This window comes from Colletotrichum spaethianum (assembly GCF_022836535.1).
Source record: "Colletotrichum spaethianum MAFF 239500 DNA, contig22, whole genome shotgun sequence".
Classification (NCBI taxonomy): domain Eukaryota; kingdom Fungi; phylum Ascomycota; class Sordariomycetes; order Glomerellales; family Glomerellaceae; genus Colletotrichum; species Colletotrichum spaethianum.
Window position 1 is genome coordinate 95,253 of NW_026054792.1, and position 17,848 is coordinate 113,100.

The 17,848-nt window shown below is 55.5% G+C and overlaps 5 protein-coding genes across 5 annotated transcripts; 3 read left to right on the forward strand and 2 right to left on the reverse strand.

Annotated features, from left to right (window-relative positions):
* Positions 1-1,379: 1,379 nt before the first annotated feature.
* Positions 1,380-3,684, forward strand: ColSpa_08244 (protein DSF2; the record flags this gene model as incomplete). Its single annotated transcript, XM_049274456.1, has 3 exons — positions 1,380-3,339; positions 3,393-3,531; positions 3,588-3,684. The coding sequence occupies 3 exons, from the start codon at positions 1,380-1,382 to the stop codon at positions 3,682-3,684; spliced, it is 2,196 nt and encodes a 731-aa protein (XP_049130413.1).
* Positions 3,685-4,472: 788 nt separating this feature from the next.
* On the reverse strand, positions 4,473-5,443 carry ColSpa_08245 (putative proteasome subunit beta type-4; the record flags this gene model as incomplete). The annotated part of the gene is made up of 2 exons (XM_049274457.1): positions 4,473-5,159; positions 5,318-5,443. 2 exons carry the CDS (start codon positions 5,441-5,443, stop codon positions 4,473-4,475), a joined length of 813 nt encoding a protein of 270 aa, XP_049130414.1.
* Positions 5,444-6,269: 826 nt separating this feature from the next.
* ColSpa_08246 (nucleoporin NUP159) lies at positions 6,270-11,082 on the forward strand (the record flags this gene model as incomplete). Its single annotated transcript, XM_049274458.1, has 3 exons — positions 6,270-6,371; positions 6,447-7,101; positions 7,232-11,082. The coding sequence occupies 3 exons, from the start codon at positions 6,270-6,272 to the stop codon at positions 11,080-11,082; spliced, it is 4,608 nt and encodes a 1,535-aa protein (XP_049130415.1).
* Positions 11,083-11,496: 414 nt separating this feature from the next.
* ColSpa_08247 (uncharacterized protein) lies at positions 11,497-11,722 on the forward strand (the record flags this gene model as incomplete). Its single annotated transcript, XM_049274459.1, has 2 exons — positions 11,497-11,610; positions 11,654-11,722. The coding sequence occupies 2 exons, from the start codon at positions 11,497-11,499 to the stop codon at positions 11,720-11,722; spliced, it is 183 nt and encodes a 60-aa protein (XP_049130416.1).
* A 3,856-nt stretch (positions 11,723-15,578) lies between these two features.
* Positions 15,579-17,798, reverse strand: ColSpa_08248 (putative metal ion transporter; the record flags this gene model as incomplete). Its single annotated transcript, XM_049274460.1, has 3 exons — positions 15,579-15,855; positions 15,919-16,633; positions 16,946-17,798. The coding sequence occupies 3 exons, from the start codon at positions 17,796-17,798 to the stop codon at positions 15,579-15,581; spliced, it is 1,845 nt and encodes a 614-aa protein (XP_049130417.1).
* Between the last annotated feature and the right edge of the window lie 50 nt (positions 17,799-17,848).

Consider the following 17,848-nt stretch of genomic DNA (forward strand, 5'->3'; position numbering starts at 1 on the left):
TACCGGCTGGGTACCCAAGTACTGGAGGTAATGAAATATTGTAGGAATGTCTTTCGCCCTTTCCTCCAATACGTACCTGCTTATAGTGAGTTTTGTACGGTAGTGCTAGGTGCTAAGAAGGTCTTTCCGTTAGCGTTGCGGTAGGTGCTAAACCCAACTGAGTCTGTTCGCTCCGTCCCCACGATGGGACCATTCGCTCCCGTCCCTGCTGGCAAGTGCAACTTTGCACTCTCCATCCCAACTCAACCCGCACCCCATCTGCGCTGAGTGCAGATTAGCGCAGACTGCAACGCTCCCCCCAAGGATACAGCAGTTGCATGCACCACGTACAGTGAGGTAGCACTCATCTCATAGCACAACTTCAGGCTCGGACGATTCAGGCGCATTGCTTCTTTCCCTTTTTTTTTTTGTCCCACGTTCATTCACGTCCCTTTCGCTTGTCGCCTGCTGCCCACCACCACCACCACCGCCCCCCGCCCCCCCGGCCGGCCGCCCTACCTAGCAGCTCTTGCTGCTCATCACCTTTTCCCTCGTATCCGATTCTGGGGGAAACGGAGATCGCTTCTTGCTTTCCCGCCTCTCGCTTCGTTTCGCTTCATTGTTGTCCCATCCGCTCCTTCTACCCTTTCTTCCGTTTTCCCCCTTCTCGACTGCCCGTGTCCCTGTCCCCTACCTGTCTGCTCTTTGCGACAAATCGGTACGAATCCCACTAGCCCAGGCGTTCGAGAACAAACCGTCCCGCTACCTAGCTCGATCCGACCTCAGGTTCCCTCAGGTTGTCTGTTGTCTTTTGATACCCTCGTCTCGCCTCCTCCTCTTCCAACACTCCTTTCGTCCTTCGACTTCTTTCCGGCTGCTGCGCCTTCTTTGTTGCCCACCAAACCCCCCAGGACTAAAACGGACACGCCCGCCCTTCGCTAGCGTTCTGTTTCTAAAGAAAGCCTACCTAGCCGACACTCAACCTTCTGTACCTCCATCCCCAACAGCGCCGCCCAGAAAGTCGACGACGACACTCGTTCACCTGATCCACGTCGAACTTCCGCCTGCAATCGTCGTCTTCTTCACCTCCCGACTCTTGGTCTCGGAACACTCACTGCTTATATGCGCGGTTGGTAGCATTCTCGGCAGCCACACCACCACCCGGCCAGAGACCTGTCTGTATGCAGCATCCTCCAGTCTAGACTGACGCCATAACCGATCCTCCGGCCAAGACTTGGCTTGCACCGCCAGCATTCCAACCACCAACCACTTCTTGGGCCCGCCCAGTCGCCCATTCGATAAGGTGTCGACTTCTCCATCCCAACACAGGACTCGAACGACATCTGCATCGCGTTGCATGGGAACGTAAAGCGAGACGCGCTCGAAACCCCCGATCGACCATGTCGCCGCAACGCCCCAATTTCATCGACCTTCGGGCGCCTTCAAGCATGTCCAACGTATCGAGACCTTTGCGATCCCCGAGACTCCACGTCGCTGGCGAGGCGCCCCCTGAACTGTCACCTCTTGATGCCTTCGCCCTACAGAGTCGCCTTCTCGCGCGGCAGCTTCAAGCTGCCGCCAATGGCGAAGGGAGGCGCATGAGTCGACTGCCGCCTTTGACCACAGAGAGCCCGTTGGTCGTCCAAGGCCGATCAGACTACTTCCGCTCCATGTACGACTCAGGAGCCGAGGACGCTGCTCTTCCTGAGCTTCAGAACCCCGGGCTAGGATTCAGAACCGAAGTGGAGGACGCCTTTCCGTCTGAGAAGGACCGACCCGTGTCGGTACATCCTCGAATGAGCCGAATTCCGCCCACGCCTGACGAAGGCATCCCTCTGCCACCGCAACCGCTGCCCGAGACGATGCGTGGACGAGCGTTGGACGCAATGGCGGAGGATCAAAACGAGACGTTCTTTGGCGCCAGGAGGGAACAGTCCCCGGCGCCCCTGGAGCACCCACCTAACGACTCGCATTTGCAGACTTCACCCCCGAGAAAGGACCTCTCATTACCTCTGCCTTCGCCGGCACGATCACGCGAGAATTCATTGACTGGATCGCCCGGCAAGCCGTCGAAAGGACATTCGTTTGATGGGCCGGGATTGGTACCTCCACGGCCCAACTTTGGTGCCCGATCAACGACCTCCATGTCCTCGCCTCTCGACAACTCGACCGACGACATGAGCAACTCCATCCAGTCCCTGCCTCCACGCAAGCTGTCAAGTTGTAGTGCATATGCCGTGTCGACGACCTCTCCCAATCTCAACCCAGGCCCTTTTCAACGCTCACCGTCTGTATGCTCCGATGCCTCGTTGCCTCTGCCGCGACCGTCCTTCAATTTTTCGAGACCCATGAGTCGCGCCGGCACTCCTGGGCTGGAGACCCCAACGCGCCAGGCATCATCAGACAGCCAGCCGTCCTTCATGTTTGCAAACGATGACTCGGCCAACACCCCCGTTAGTATGAACAGCGAGGGCTTCCCCGACTACTTGCCGGACGATGGCAAGGCCGCCCCCTCATACATCTACTCCAAGTACTCCCTTCCTCGTGGCAAGATTGTCCAAAGATCAGTTCCTCTGGATCCTCACCCTCAAGCATCGATCCAATACGAGCAGCCCATGTCGCTCCCGAGCAACGTTCAGGCCATCCAGCGTGGAGCGCCTCCATCGCCCCCGACCCGGCCGTCCAGCTCGGCGGAACCTGATGACCTCAGCTTGGCCAAGCCATCGTTCGATTTTGGAAACCAAAGTATGGATCGTGGCGGCCCGGCGCTACAGCCATCCCCGAACCCGAGTCGTCCGTCTACTGAGAGCCAGGCCTCATCAGAGGACCCGAGAGGCCGTGCGCTTACCTCTCCAATTCACGAAGCTGCTGCCCGAGGACAGACTGCCATGTCCACGAGTACCAACGACTCCAACAGCACGGTCAAGGCCCCGCGCTCCCTAGCCTCAGGCGCCCCGACCACATCTGAGATGACCCCAGAGGAGCATTTAGCTAAGGGCATCGAGTGTCATGAGAACGGCTCAGTCAAGGAGTCGACTTATCACCTTCGTCATGCCGCGAAGGGAGGCAACCCGACGGGCATGCTTCTGTATGCGTTGGCGTGCAGACACGGCTGGGGCATGCGGCCCAACCAGCGAGAGGGTGTCGAGTGGCTGAGAAAGGCCGCCGAATGCGCCAGCCTTGAAATTGCCGATGATGAGGACCATGTCAAGGAAGGCAAGTTTGTTGATGCCATGGAGAGAAGAACCCGTAAGGCGCAGTTCGCTTTGAGCATCTATGAGCTTGGCGTGAGCCACATGAATGGCTGGGGAATTGAGCAGGATAAGGCTCTTGCCCTGCGATGCTTTGAGATTGCCGGATGTAAGTTGCAACCCCCTTGTCCCACTGAGTTGCGAAGCTGACCAAAGGAACAGCTTGGGGTGATGTTGATGCGCTGGCCGAGGCCGGCTTTTGTTATGCTCAAGGAGTTGGGTGTAAGAAGAACCTTAAGAAGGCCGCTGGCTTCTACAGACAAGCCGAAGCCAAAGGGATGAACATGGTCGGCAACAGCTGGTATGTATTGCTCTTAGTCTATCAAGGGGAACGCAATATTGACGCGCGCCTCATAGGATTCACAAGTCGAAATACAACGACGAAGACACGTCCACCAAGAAACCTCGCAGCAAGTCTAGGACACGCACCATGTTCGGCATCAAGACTGGTTAGCGATGAGTCTTATTGAAGTTCTTTCTGCACGGAGCGTCTAGCGGCATTTCACGGATCATGACCACTGCATCAACACATCGCCTTCATACCCCGCATCTTCGGAGTTCTGGGAGGCTGGCTCTGCGGAGTGCAGCCTTTTTGTTTTGTTTACTGGGCATTTAAATTCGATGGCTGGGAATTGTGCCATTTTCTGCATTCAACAAGGGCCATGAAAACGGTGGCCACAGAGGGAGGATGCGCCCCGGCTGTCCCATTACCTATGCAAGGGGTTGAGGGGCCTATGGTTTTGCGTCACAGGGGTCAAATAGTGATGGATCCCTTTCAGCCTTGATTGAACATATCCTTGGTTCCTATGTATATACCACTTTTTCCTTCTTGGGAAGGAAGCAACGCTATCGCTCCTTCGGGTTTCCCCTTTGTCTTGCCAAATAAAATTCAATGGAGAGTTCTGCAGCTTAGTTGCGGCAGCAGTGTCAATGAGAAACAATTTACAATACACGCTTGGCAAATGTGCCCTTCCACCAATACCCACATGCCATTTGTATCGCTGAGAACAATTGATCAAACAGGGGAGGCTGTGTGTTTGTGGTCACTATGCGTCCAGCGAGACTTGGCATCACCACTGATGCCTTGCGTCTCAAGTCATTAGGTGGAGGGAACAGCTTGCATCAATCCCATCTATTGCCATCATTGTATTGTTACAGAATCTTCCCGTTCCGGGAGTACTTCATTAGCAACTCGTTGGATCTCCTCGTCTCATGAAGAAGAAAAAAAGAAAAACCATCTGCTTAGGTATCAACCTCCATCTCCTCACCGGCCGGCACCTCCGTTACGCTCACATAGCGGCCAATCTCATTCTTCTTGATAATCTTCTCATTGAGCACCGCTGTGGTGCCCTTGGGGAAGGCGTAGCTCTTGAGCTTGGCGCTGCGCTCGTTGGGCTTGACGAAGCCGCGCTTGAGGGTGGTCTTGTCCTTTGTGATGATGGCGACGTCGACGTTGCTTCCGGAGCCGAGGTCGTTGAAGATACCGGCCTGGATGGCCTCGCTGGCGAGCTTGACGGCCTCGTCCTGGGTCAGCGAGGGCTTCCACTGGGTCTCGAAAACGGACATGGCGGCCAGGGAGCCGGAGCCCATGGTGACGTAGGGAAGCTTGTCGGTGGAACCGTGAGCGTGGACGGTGAAGAGGTGCGTGCCCGTGGGATCGACGCCGGCGACGACGAGGTAGGCGCCAATGTGGCCCTGGTACTGGAAGAGGTGCTGCTTGAGCATGGTCATGCAGGTGACGACGCGGGGCTTGCGGCCCGTGGAGAGGGCGTGGAGCTCGAGGTTGGAGGAGATGATTGCCGTGGTGAACTCAGTGTCGGCGGCAGTGCCGGCGCCCGCACACCAAATCTGGGGTGCGATGTAGTGCAGCTTTTCGCAGTTCTTGTCGGCGACGATGGGGCCCGAGGTTGCTCTTGTATCGGCGGCGATCTGCCAAGTTGATACCATTAGTTACTGCAGTTTGGGAAGCGCCGTAGGTGAGAGGAGGGCCCTGAGGGGCGATGCGGAATGGGTGAGGAACCCCTCGGGGACCCCTCGGGGACCCCTTGGTTTGACGAGAAGAGCAAGGAAACCTGGATAGTACTGACCACTACACCGCCGTCGAATATGCATCCCACGATGGTGGTACCTGTGCTGGTCGCTTTAGGGAGCGGGACACCTCGGGCGTGGAGGGCCGCATTGCGGTTATAGTTCGAGAAGTCGAAGCCAGGCATCGTTGCTGACTTGTCTGGGCACCCCGGACGCTGTGATCTGTATGTCTATATCGTCAATTTCGTCAAGGGTTTCGTGTTCGTCAGTCGTCGGTGTTGATGTTGGGTTCGAAGGGAAGGTCGTCTAGATGTGGGGATCGGGCGAGGTTGAAGGCGGACGTGTGAGAGGCAGAGCTGATGACGAGGCTAAAAGCTGCCTTCGATGGTTGTTGCCGCTGTTTGGGGAGGCAGGAGCTCATGCAAGGCACCCTGACATATCCAACGGAGCTGCCTGGCGGATCTTGATTGGTCAAGCATGGCCCCGGATCTGGAGCTAGCCAGAGCTCGATGCACGTGACTGGGAATTTTTGGGGATTGCCAGGCGACTAGGGGAACGGACCAAGAGCGGGAGCTACGAACCTGGAATTTTTAGGTAGACAATTGCCAGACGAGCCCAGGCAAGAGCAGAAGGTGCACCAATCTTTCAAGGCATATCTCGAGTGACGCCTCTGCCTTGTTACCAATTGCATACGCGTTTTCACGTGTGAGACGACCTAATACTTCTTTTCTTTCAGTTCACGGCACTTGGGAAGCTCTGTTGGACTCTGCAAGCTTTCTCACTTTTTTTTCCTTCCATTTGCTTGTTGCGACAGCAGCAACAGCAGCCCAACCTCGCGACTCCAGCAACCACCGCACACCCTGGCCAACCGCAACGAGGCTAACTAAAAGAAAAAAAGAAAGAAAATTCCGAGGGAAAAGTCCTTATCAACAACGCGACCCCTCCAGCGAATGCGAAGGGCCGCCCTGACCTACAAGTCCCCCTCCAGAAGCCGGTCACGTCGCAACAGCCATGGCCTTCAGCTTCGGAAATCAAGGAAACGCCATGCCCGGGAGCACTGCTGGAGGCGGAGGACTGAATCAAGGCCCCGAGCTGGAGGTGATCCAGACCGAGGTGAGATCTGGTCACCGACACCGTCGATGCCGCTGTTTATTGAAAGTTCGAGGCTCACCATGTAAATCTATCCAGGCGCTTGGTTTCAAGTCGATCGCCGGCGACGCAAAGCTCCGGCTCACATCCGCCTGGTCCCCGCCGCCCGCCGACACGGCCTCGCTAATTAGTATCGCCGCCCGTCGCGGCCTCGTCGCCGCCGCAGGCCCCGATGGCATCACGATCGCCTCGACCGAATCTGTGCGCAAGGGCTTCGAGGCCGAGAAGCAGGGCGACTCCGACGTCCGCGCGTTCGAGCCCCAGGGCAAGCTGCCCATGCCTATGAGGGTGTCGCAGCTCGCCTTCAGCGCCGACGAGAACTACCTGATCCTCTCCGCCGAGAGCGGGGGCGGGCTCGCCGTTTACGAGGTACAGAGCCTGCTCCAGGGCGGCACGAAAGCTGCGTTCGAGCTTGCGACGAACGGCGAGACGCTAAGAGCTCTTATCCCGAACCCCACGATCGAGAAGGCGGAATTGTGCGCCATTGTAACGGACAACGGCAACCTGCACATCGCCAACTTGAAGGAAAGGCAAATCAGCAACTCGCTCAAGGCGCAAGTGAGCTGCATTGGCTGGAGTACGAAAGGAAAGCAGCTGGTGGCGGGCTTGGCGGACGGCACCATTTTCCAGATGACACCCGAGGGCGAAGTGAAGGGCGAGATCCCACGACCACCGAACGTGGCCAACGCTCACGGTAGGTCTTTGCAGTCTAGTACGTGCTGTTGTGAGGAACTAATTGGCGGCAGTCTCTTCTCTGAGTTGGTTGGAGAACCACCTCTTTCTCGCTATTCACACCTCAACTTCCGAAGCACCTCCAACTTCAGTTTATCACATAATCACAAGGAAGCTACCGTCAGATTTCACGTTCCAGAAACTTTCCGACCCCGTCGACCCCTTTGGCGCCGAAAAGACCCCTCACCACTCCATACTGAGGCTGAAGGACTTCCCTCCCAACCTACAGGACCTCCTGATTGTGGCATCTACCGCCTCGCCAGACATCGGCCTCCTCAGCAGGGCCAAATCGCCTCTGACAGCTGACCACCCAGTAGACACTTCCGGAGTCTTTACCACAACAGAATTGGCCGATGATTCAAAACGCGCTTCTCTTCCCATGAACGAGAACTTCGACAACACCATTCCTATTGGTGTCGCCCTTGATCTCTCGAGCAAGGATAAGGTTTACAAGCCACTCCCTGCAGATGAGGAGATTGAGGATTCTCCTGGCCCGCTGCCGGGCTTGTGGGTGCTGAACAACGAAGGCGTGTTAAGCTCATGGTGGATTGTATACGAGGACTCCATCAGGCAAGGCACCACCTATCCCGGCATGGCTGCACTCGACACCTCTGCGCCACCGACGGCGGCTGCGTCAACACCGGCATCGACGGCCGCCCCAACCCCGAGCAACTCAGCTTTCGGCGCCCCTTCGAGCACGCCCGCTTTTGGCTCAGCGTCTTCCTTGGGCTCGACCCAGAAGCCGTCACCCTTCAGCACCAGTGGGTCCAAGATCCCCACATTCGGTGGCTCTTCGACACTCGGCGCGAAGACCTCACCTTGGGGCAGTGCGAGCACCCAAAGCTCCACCACGCCTGCGGCCTCTTCCGGTTCCGCCTTCGGTAGCGGTGCCTTTGGTGGTGCCTCGACGACATCCGGCTCTGCGTTTGGCCAACCTTCTGCCCCTAAGTCAACATTCGGCAGCGGTGGCGCGTTTGGAAGCCCCTCCGCCGCTTCTTCAGGCCCTGCGTTTGGCCAGCCTTCATCGATTGGCTTTGGTCAGTCGTCGACGCTAGGACAGAAGTCATCACCATGGGCGTCAGGGGGTGCATCTGGCTCGACTGCGGCTGCATCACCGGCGTTCGGTCAATCCAGCTTTGGTGGTCTTGGCAATGCTGCAAACAAGAGCCCCTTTGGCGGTGCATTCAACTCAACCCCTAAGGCTGCCCCTGCCTCTGGAGGGTTCGCCAGCTTTGCCACATCTGGCGGCTTTGCTTCGCTTGGTAATAAGCCCAACGAGGGCGGAAGCGTATTCTCAGGCAAACCCTCGTCAAGTCCCTTTGGCTCAGGTGCTCTGCCTTCCACAATATCAAAAGAGACGGTATTCCCACCGCCGAGTTCGAGCGGTCCTGCGACTAGCAATCCATTTAGCCAGCCGTTCAAGCTGGGTACTACCTTCAAGGCCGACCCCTCTGCGAAGGACGATGACGAGAAACCCTCTACCCCTGGTGCTAGCGGATCCTCCCTATTCGGCAGTAACTTCGGTTCTGCCCTTGGAGATGCTGAGAAGAAGACCCCTCCCAGGGATCAGGGAATGGACACGACAGAAGAGACACCTAAAGCGAAGTCGATCTTCAGTCTCGGTCAGTCCACCACCCCGACGACAACGCCAGCGCCCTCCAAATTCGGGTTCCCGTCAACGACGACTACAACTTCGGCCCCCAAGAGTGGTTTGTTCGGCTTCCCATCGCAACCGACAACGGGAGGGCTGTTCGGCTCCGCGAAGCCTGCCGAGAAGACACCGGACATCAAAGTCGAGTCCGAACACAAGCCTTTGGGCGACGCGCCTCTGCCCCCCGAATCAACGAGCAAGAACGAGTACCCTCTAGGAGAATCATCTTCTTCGTCAGGCACCGGTAACGCTCCTTCAGATGGTGGAAGTAAAGCTTCGCCCAAGGTGGACAACGCGCCTCTGCCTCCCGATTTCCTGTCGAGGCCAAAGGCCACAACAACAGAAGAGGCCACTACCGCACCGCTGCCGCCTGATTTCCTCAAGCCTTCCAAGCCTCAGGGAAGCACCACTCCAGTCGATGAGGCGCCACTTCCACCTGACTTCCTTACGCCCAAGCCCGGAAAAGCTGCGGAGTCCACCACGCCTTCTGAGGCGCTGCCATTGCCGGCGGACGACGCCAAATCCTCTGCTGAGCCGGAGCCAGAAAGGCCCAAGTCCACAGCGCCGGCCACTGCTCCCGACTTCTTGAAGATGCCCAAGCAGTCCTTGTCCTCGGCAACCTGGTCGTCCACGCCGCAGAGCACCACGCCTGCAGTTGACGACGCCCCACTGCCCCCGGATTTCTTGGCCAAGCCTAAGGAGAATGTTCTGCCTACCATACCGACCATCCCTGAGAGTGAACACGATAGCGATCTTGAAGAGGACGAGGATGATGATGAGAATGATGGTTCTGAAGGCAGCGGCGTCATGGTCTCCAAGGACCTTAGCCCATCCATGACGGCGATGACTCCTACGGCTGGCATGACCCCGCAGAGCTCTTTCGGTGGAGTCAGTAGCAGTACCTACTCAATCCCGCGCACGGAGGAGGAGAGGCCACGAGCATCATTGTTTGGTGATCTCAGCCGCAATGCCCCCGTGTTTCCTCGGCCCTCCCAAACTAGCCCTCGGTCTCCCAGTCCCGTAAGAGGGGGCGCTATACCAGGGCGCATGCTGCGCCAGGAGTCAGCTCGTTCGGTTAGTGCCCCGGGCATGGCCTCCCAGATTCTTGCGGCCCAGAAGAAGCAGCCGTCGCAGATGGGCTCGTCTATCGTCAGCAATAAGCCCGCTGAAGATCACTTCATCTCGCAGCAGAGACTTGCGCGTCAGAGACGCCAGGCTGAAGAGACCAAGACGCTAGAGGACGAGGAGGACGACGAGATTCAAAAGATACTTGCGTCCAAAATCGAGCCCTCGCTCAAGCTGGACGACTTCATTGCACACTCCAACGTCGTGCCGTCGGCCAAGGAGACTATTCCAGCCCAGGTCGAAGCTGTGTACCGCGACATCAACTCGATGATCGACACCCTTGGTCTGAACGCCCGCTCTCTGGCCAGCTTCCTCATGGGGCACGACATCGGCTTCAAGGCGGGTGGCCGACGCAAGGAAGACCTCGAGGATCCCGAGAGCTGGGTCCTCTCCGAGATCGACGAACTTGGAGAAGTCATTAACAGATCGTTGGCCCAAGATCTTGAGGAAGGACGGGTTCACGATGTCGAAGAGAAGCTTGAGGCTTGCAATGAGCTTGCCCGCGAGATGTCTCGCCTCCGCTCGAAGCAAGACGATTTGAGGAAGATTATCATGGTGAAGACGGACCCCGAACAGGCCGACCTCAGCCGCACACTGCCTCTGAGTGCCGAGCAAGCTAGCCAGCAGAATGAGCTGCGTCGCGAATACACCAATTTCACGAAGCTGCTCGCCGAGGCCGAGGAGGCGCTGACGATTCTGAAGACGAGAATCGCCGCCGCAAGCAGTGCGTCTGGCAGGGGCAACTCCAACATGCCTACTGTCGAGGCCGTCATGCGCACCATCAGCAAGATGACGAGCATGGTGGAGAAGCGCTCCGGCGACATTGACGTCCTGGAGAACCAGATGCGCAAGCTTCGGTTCTCGTCCGTCAACAGCCGCGAGGGTTCTCCGATGGTCACGCCTCAGAGAAACAGCCGCTCCATCATGTTCTCGCCTGAACGGACGGCCATGGCCTCGCCAGCTACCATGCGTAACTCGCTCGTGTCATCCGTAGCGTCGTACGGCGGCCGCGGCACGCCGCCCCGTAAGAAGCTGAGTGGCTTCAGCAGGGATGAGAAGTCGGATCTGATGGCGAAGCGGGCCAAGCGCCAAGCTGTGCTGAACAAGCTCAAGGGTAACGTCGAGCGGACGGGCGTGAGCGTATGGGCTATGGAGGACGTTGAGTGAGGGTGTTGTTGTTGAAGGGATGATGCAACCAACTTTGGAGTTAACGAAGTAATGGGTATGGATATTGTGAAGCGTAGATGGTGTATATCATAATGTACAATCAAAGAGCACCCAAGCCCCTAGTGCATGTTTCCCGCTCAGGTATATCAAGCCCATGACGACTACGCCATACATGCGAGTAGCTCGAGTGCATTGTCGACATCTGCTTTTCATGCGTACTCGATTCAAGATCGGCTCTTCCCTAACCCAGCCAGCCCCCCTTGGCTTGTTCATTCTCGGAGCTGCTTCAGTATATAAAGTGCAGAAACCCCGCCACCAACCACTTTTGGCCAAGAGTCTGGCGATGGCTCTCTGAATGCGCTCAGTATCCCCTGTAGATGCTGGTGGATCTTGGGCGAAATTCGGATGGAGAAAATGGCGCGGTTTTCCTACAAGGCCCTGCAAGCCCCTATTGTCGCTTGGGTATTCACGCCCATGTACTCGGAGAAGAGAAGAGGGCGGCGGCAAGAGAAAGACAACGAGCACACGGTCCGGGCATACCATATCTTCGCCCTGTTACATACCCCTCCAGCACCCCATCCAGATGGTGTGGGCGGCAGATGCACCGGCACAGATCACGGGCGTCTACAGCGGGACGTGAACCCCGAACAGGATTCGCAGGAGTTAAGATTCGTTTGCTATCCGTGGACTATGACGCAGAGAATAGTGCCCGCCAGACACGAGCAAGTCTTGGCCACACGTTGTGGTCTCCTGGTTTCTCCGAACTGGTCCGGTCCCTTTCCAAGGGCGGGACGCCTGTGCTTTGCTGCTTGCTCATGTCGGCCTGTCTCGTGCCTTGGACGCATGATTTGAGAATCGCTGTTGGCCGTGATTAGTTCACTCTTTCAGTTCACTGCTACTCTGTGCTGTTGACCAGCACTAAACAATCTATCGTCTTTCTGGTATGTACTAATGTGGCCTGCCACAGGATCTCTGCCGTAGTATAAGGTTGCCTAGATCGATATCGGCCAAGTCATCCTCTAGCTTGAAAACCCTCGAAACATCTGTTCAGAAAACGACGTATCATCCCAACTGGTATCGTTATCGAGATAAGTCCAATTGACGTTCCCGTCAAGGGCATCCATAAAGTTTTGTTCATTGACATTGAAAGAGTTGGCGTCGACACCAATCTCGCGAATCAAGGGGACCATACCTGTCTGAGGCGCAACTAAAGAATCATGACTCTGTAAGGGTTCCTGCTCCCCAGGTATCAGGGGTGGGAATGGAACTGTTCCACCTGACGGTGTTGTTTCTAAAGGAGGCGTGAGTCTTCCTGACCATGGGTCTTGGCCTTCTAGGGAACGGATTACCTGGAATGCCGTCCCAAAAGCTGTCCGGTATTTCTTGTTCTCCAAAAACAGGCACCGAGGTCTCGATGAACTGGTTGATGATGTCGTTCATGGAGGAATCTAGTTGAGCAAGGCTCCTTGCCTCGTCAGATCCTGAGCGTGGAAGCAAAGCCGGACCACTTCTCAAATGGTTCAGGTAGATCTGTCGATCTATTCCTTGCCAGAACCTTAAGAAATCTGTCGCCACCTCGCGGAATAAATCATAGACATAGGGCGATTCTGGGCGTGGCTTTCCGGGGAAAACAATGTCCCAGACGGCAAACCACTGATCCCTCTCTTTAAGCTTACGGTCCACTTTTTTCCGAAAGCTTCTTCTGCTGCCCATCAGGGGGCTGGAAGCTTATAGTGTCGTATGTCCGGAGCCTTGTGTGCTCTCTTTGATCTTCTATAGCTTTGAAAGTCCTTCCATAGCTTGGGCAGAAGTGTGGGTGCATGTGTTTCCTTTTTAGATGTTGCTTGACGTCTCTGATCCGGCTTAGATGAAGCTGAAGACACTTATGGTGTTTGCGTCCGTTTTCTCTGTAAAAGGGGCAAGCCAAGCTGAGCCCCCTGTCGTTCTTTTCACTGATTGTACCTGGTTTTCTTCGCTTGTTCCCATTGGCATCTTCTGAACCATCAAAATTTTGTTCTTGGTCCGATAGATCGTCGTTTCAGGTGCCTCTCCTACGGCTTTGTGGCGAGGCATCATCTCTCTGGTTATTGCCTGACGCTTCTCTGCTTCCTGAACTGTGGCTTGGCTGGCAGGTTCTGTAAACCAGTGAGTTTCTTATGATCCTCCCAAAGATGGTTATGATACGCGTTGCGCAGGGATGGTTGTCATCTAAGACTGGATCTCCCCAGGTAACAGCGTGTAATGTGGATTTTGACTCCATGAGAAGCATTGAGTCGGAACATTGGATTCTGGATATGGGGTTCTCCATTGATGGGGCTGAGACGAGATCCTTTTGAGGCCTAGGGACAGACATCCAAGGTGACAATGAAACCACGTTTGCCACACGCTGGATTGGTTGAATTGTTGTTGGCGCGTCATGCGTACATTCGGAGACATATATCGGTCGAGAGTCGCCCAGGTCTTCGTCTGGGAGGGGAACTATTTTGCCGTATCCCCCTTGCTGGTGCTCATGGTGCGTCTTGGTAATATCTGGGCCTCCCTTTGCGCGTGGGCTCCGCTCTCGACAATGCAACCAGTGCACAGACGGATCACTAGCAGCAATGAAGCCGTGAAGCTGATCGAGGAGGCTTCTGTAAGTTTTTAGAAAGTTAGTCAAAAGCCCTCGATGCTCATTCAGGCACATATCTGTTTCTGCTTCCACTCGCTTCACCTCAGTGGCCTGTCTGAGTGGCAGAAGCCAGTGGTTACTGGGAACTCCCATAGTAAGGATTCTCGGTCTCCCTGGCTGAGAAGCATTCCCATCATGGTACCAGGCTGGCGAAGCTTGACACATAACTAAAGGCCCTAGGGGAATATATTCAAAACCGGCTTGTTTTACTTTCCCAATAGCCAGACGACACGCAGCGGACGGTTTGGTCGACCTTAGGAACCTGGGGTAAACCGTTTGCGAACGTTTTGGGCAGAAGGCGGCGTGAGTCGGATTCCCAGCAAGAGCTGGCCCCTAGGAGTAGCCATTTCTGGTCCGTGGCCTTAGACTGAAGATTCCGAAGAGCCACATTGTATGTAAGGACTCCGCGATATGAGCGAGGTGTCTGCACCAGAGCCAGCATCAAGCATCTCATACTGAGTTGTCCGTATACCCACAGCATTCCAAGATTCAGTTTTGACCCGGTGGTGCTCCTGGTGTGCTACGAGTTGACAGTTCTCCTGACGTGCACATAGGATGTGACTTTTTAGATTTGCCCGAGGCTTTCCTTGTGATGGCTCCTTTGGTTCGTAGCATGAGACTTCTCGGTTGCACGCATGACTTCTTCCCAAGTTGCTGGAGCGAGACATTTCTCGCGATAGACGTGGGCCGCCTTCCAATTGGCTTATCATAATCTCCATTTGATCTTCGAGGTAGGTCTGAAAGTCACTTGGAATGGTGTCTAGTTGTTATGAGGCCTGTTGAGGTAAGTTATGGACTTCTGATTGCCACGAGGACGTCGCGGAGTGAGCAAAGATGTACCCAGATAAACTGAATCAGCCGCAAGTTGTGAGCATTCTCGTGAACACGAGGCAGTAACGACTGTTTGGGGCTCCCCTTTACTTGGTGTCAAGCTGGGATTTCCAGAAGCTGTACTATGATGAACAAAGAATAAAATATACAGCAATAGCAGACGCATACTGGGTGCCCGCTGCCTAAATGTCTTCTTATCCCGGCTCTCGCAATTCTTTTCACAGCTGTGCAAGAAAAGGGAAAGGGGAAGAGCACAGTTGTGCTCACCATCCTCCGACTCGTTGGTGCCTGGAGATTGTCGAGAAGTACAGTGATTGGCCTGCTTGCCCTGCTGCACACCCTTATGTACACATGACTTTTTCACTTTACCGCATGACTGAAAATAGAAACAAGAATAAAAGGAGAGAACCCCCACCAAGACAGTTGGTTGCATTGCCAATCCTTGAAGAGTACAGTCACAGCGGGTGGGGGCTGCGAGAAGCAGCCACATCGTCGCCTGCACTTCGTAAAGCAGCTTTGGGGGCTGGGGAAAGGAGAATGGATGTTGGAGCATGACTGTGCTTCTCTCTCTCTCTCTCTCTCTCTCTCTCTCTCTCTCTATGGCTTCAGGGGTATGGTCTGAGGCAGTGTCGGAAGCAGCTTGCCTGCGCCTTGGCTGCCTACGACTACGTGACGCCACCAGGAGGAAAGGGGTAAGCAGCGTCGTTGTGGGATAGAGGGTTACTTCAACCATACGCAATCAAGAAAGAAATGGAAATAACGGGAGCGTATCAAGATTACAGTTGTGCCGGCGCAGATGCAGATATCGCCAAGGTTATTCAAGCCAGAGAGTATTTGACATTATCCACCACCGACTCGTACAAACACATGTCCCGTTTACCATCCGTGAATGCACGAACCAATCCACGCCAGACTCAACCAACGACGTCGCGTTTGCTTTTGTTCCCAACCAAACGCCTACAACACCACTGAAAAGATGCGGACGTCCTGCTCGCCGTTATACAATATTATAAACCCGCTTCGCAATCAGGTAGCATCCCATACCAAATGCCAATAGGCCTGCCGTGATCGCCCAGAACCATTTCAAGTCGCCCTCATACTCCTGGCCAGGTACCCACACGTTCATACCCCACAGGCCAGTGATGATGTTCATAGGCAACACGATGGTACCCAGAACGGTCAGCTTGCCGAGCACGTCCGCCGTTTGCTCTTGTCGCTCGTTCATACGGATGTTGATCTGCGCCAGGTAATTGCCGTGAGACCGGGCTAGGATCCTAAAGGGCAAAAGTTAGGTCCGACATGGAAGATTGCGCTGAGCGAGAAGCTGTGTAACTTACTTTTCGTAGTGACTGAGGTTGGACGTCATGGTCACAATATGATCCTGAATGTCGCCCAGGTACAGTCCAATATCTGACCTCGGGGCAACCTCCCAGCGCTCATTACAACGTTTCGCGAAGCCCTTGATGACATCTGCCTTGTTGCCAAGCAGACGGTAGAGACTCATGACACGCTTGCGGCAGTCGCCCACCCTTCGAAGCATATCACCCTCGGATCCTACTGATGTTCCTGCGTTGCTTGCCTTCTCATCAAGTGCATCATTCTTGGTGTTGCCAGTCGTGGAGTGGAGCCTCAAGATTTCGTCGTCTATGTCGTCGACTTCGTCCTCGATGTTTTGAATCAGCGGCACAAATACGTCCGTGATGTCGTCAATAATGGCGTACGAGATCCAGTCGGAGTTTACAATCAGGTAGTCCTTGAGCTGACGGATACGACGTCGCACGTTGGCGGGATGTGGTGTCATGGAGAAGTGGAAGCTGATGACGCCCTCGCGGAAGACGATGACATACATGTTGACGGGTTCCAGGTAGTCTTCGCTGTTTTGGTCCTGATCGAAAGATCGGTAGTTGACGAAGTAGTAGTGGCGGAACAATTCCACCTTCTCTCGCGCCTCTTGGACCATGATATCCTCAGCGGTAAGCGGGTGAATACCGAAAGCTTTGGATAGCACCTTCATTTCTGCTTCGGTGGGTGAGAGCACATCGAGCCACCACACTGGTCTTTCACCGTACCTTGGTGTGTTGACGAGCAACTCCGGCGTCTGTGTTGTCTGGTTGCCTACAACCGGTGATCTGATACCAGTGGGTGTACGGTGGACAGATCCTGCGCGAGAGCTGCCTCCTGATGTCTTGTCTGGGGATTTGACACCGTCTCGCCTCTCATTATCGTTTTGGGTGTTTGCCAGAGACGGCTGCCGTGTTGGAGCTCGAGATTCTCCATTCAACCCGGTGTGCGAATGATGCGTGGAAAGCGGCGCCAATCCGCCCTCCTCCTCACTGTCCTCGCTCTCATCGTCGGAGAGGATACGCGGCTCCGGGATGAACAACTCCTGGAAGTTACCACCAGGTTGCACGAGCTCCGATATCGTTTGACTGTGAATAGTGCTCTGAAACTCCTCGTTGAAGTAGGTGAACCTGTAGGGCGCATCCTCCTCGGCACGATACCACTCTCGGGTAATGGGCCGCAGACGACCGTTGATGAGCTGAGGCTCAGTAATGCGCTTGACGCGTCTCTCATCGCTGCGTCCTTCCTTTTCGAAGCGGCTCCATTCTTCAAGAATAGCGAGGTCCGGCCAACGGCGACGACGACGCCTGGGGCGTTGTTTGGTTGCTGGGTCCTGCGGATGCCCCTCCTCGTCACCGATTTCGGAGATGCCACTCGGGAAACAAACGTCCTCCTGAGCGGTCAAGGCGATGGTGTTCCTCCGTGCCATATCAGGTGATAAATCATTACGGCCATCGCGGTCGGAATGGGAGCCCACGCTGCTCCTGTGACTGCTGCGCGGCGAAGCATGGATATTGATCTCGTCGTCGTGGATCATAACATCCCCGAAGCTCAGGTTCAACGGATCCGAGGGTCGGAAGGTCGGTGACCCAGGCATCGACGGGGGATAGTTGACATTGTAGCTGTCGTTCTGGAAAGGGGTGGCTAGCTTCGTTCTGGAGGATCTGCTGGACCCGCGTCGGCTCACTCTCTGGCGAGGGTCGTTCGAGCCGTAACCGGGATACATTGGCGCAGTTGAAGAGCGCTGAATGGACCTGGACAGCAAAGGCGCACCCTCGTCCCATGATCCGTCATCGTCCTCTGCGCTGTCCCCCACGTAGGTGTTGCGCAGTCTGCTGCCCGTCTGAGGCGTCGTCGTCGCGGCAGAGGCATTCATTATGGAGGGTCTTCGAGGTCGAAGTGGCTGTTGTTCTCTGCTTTCCATAG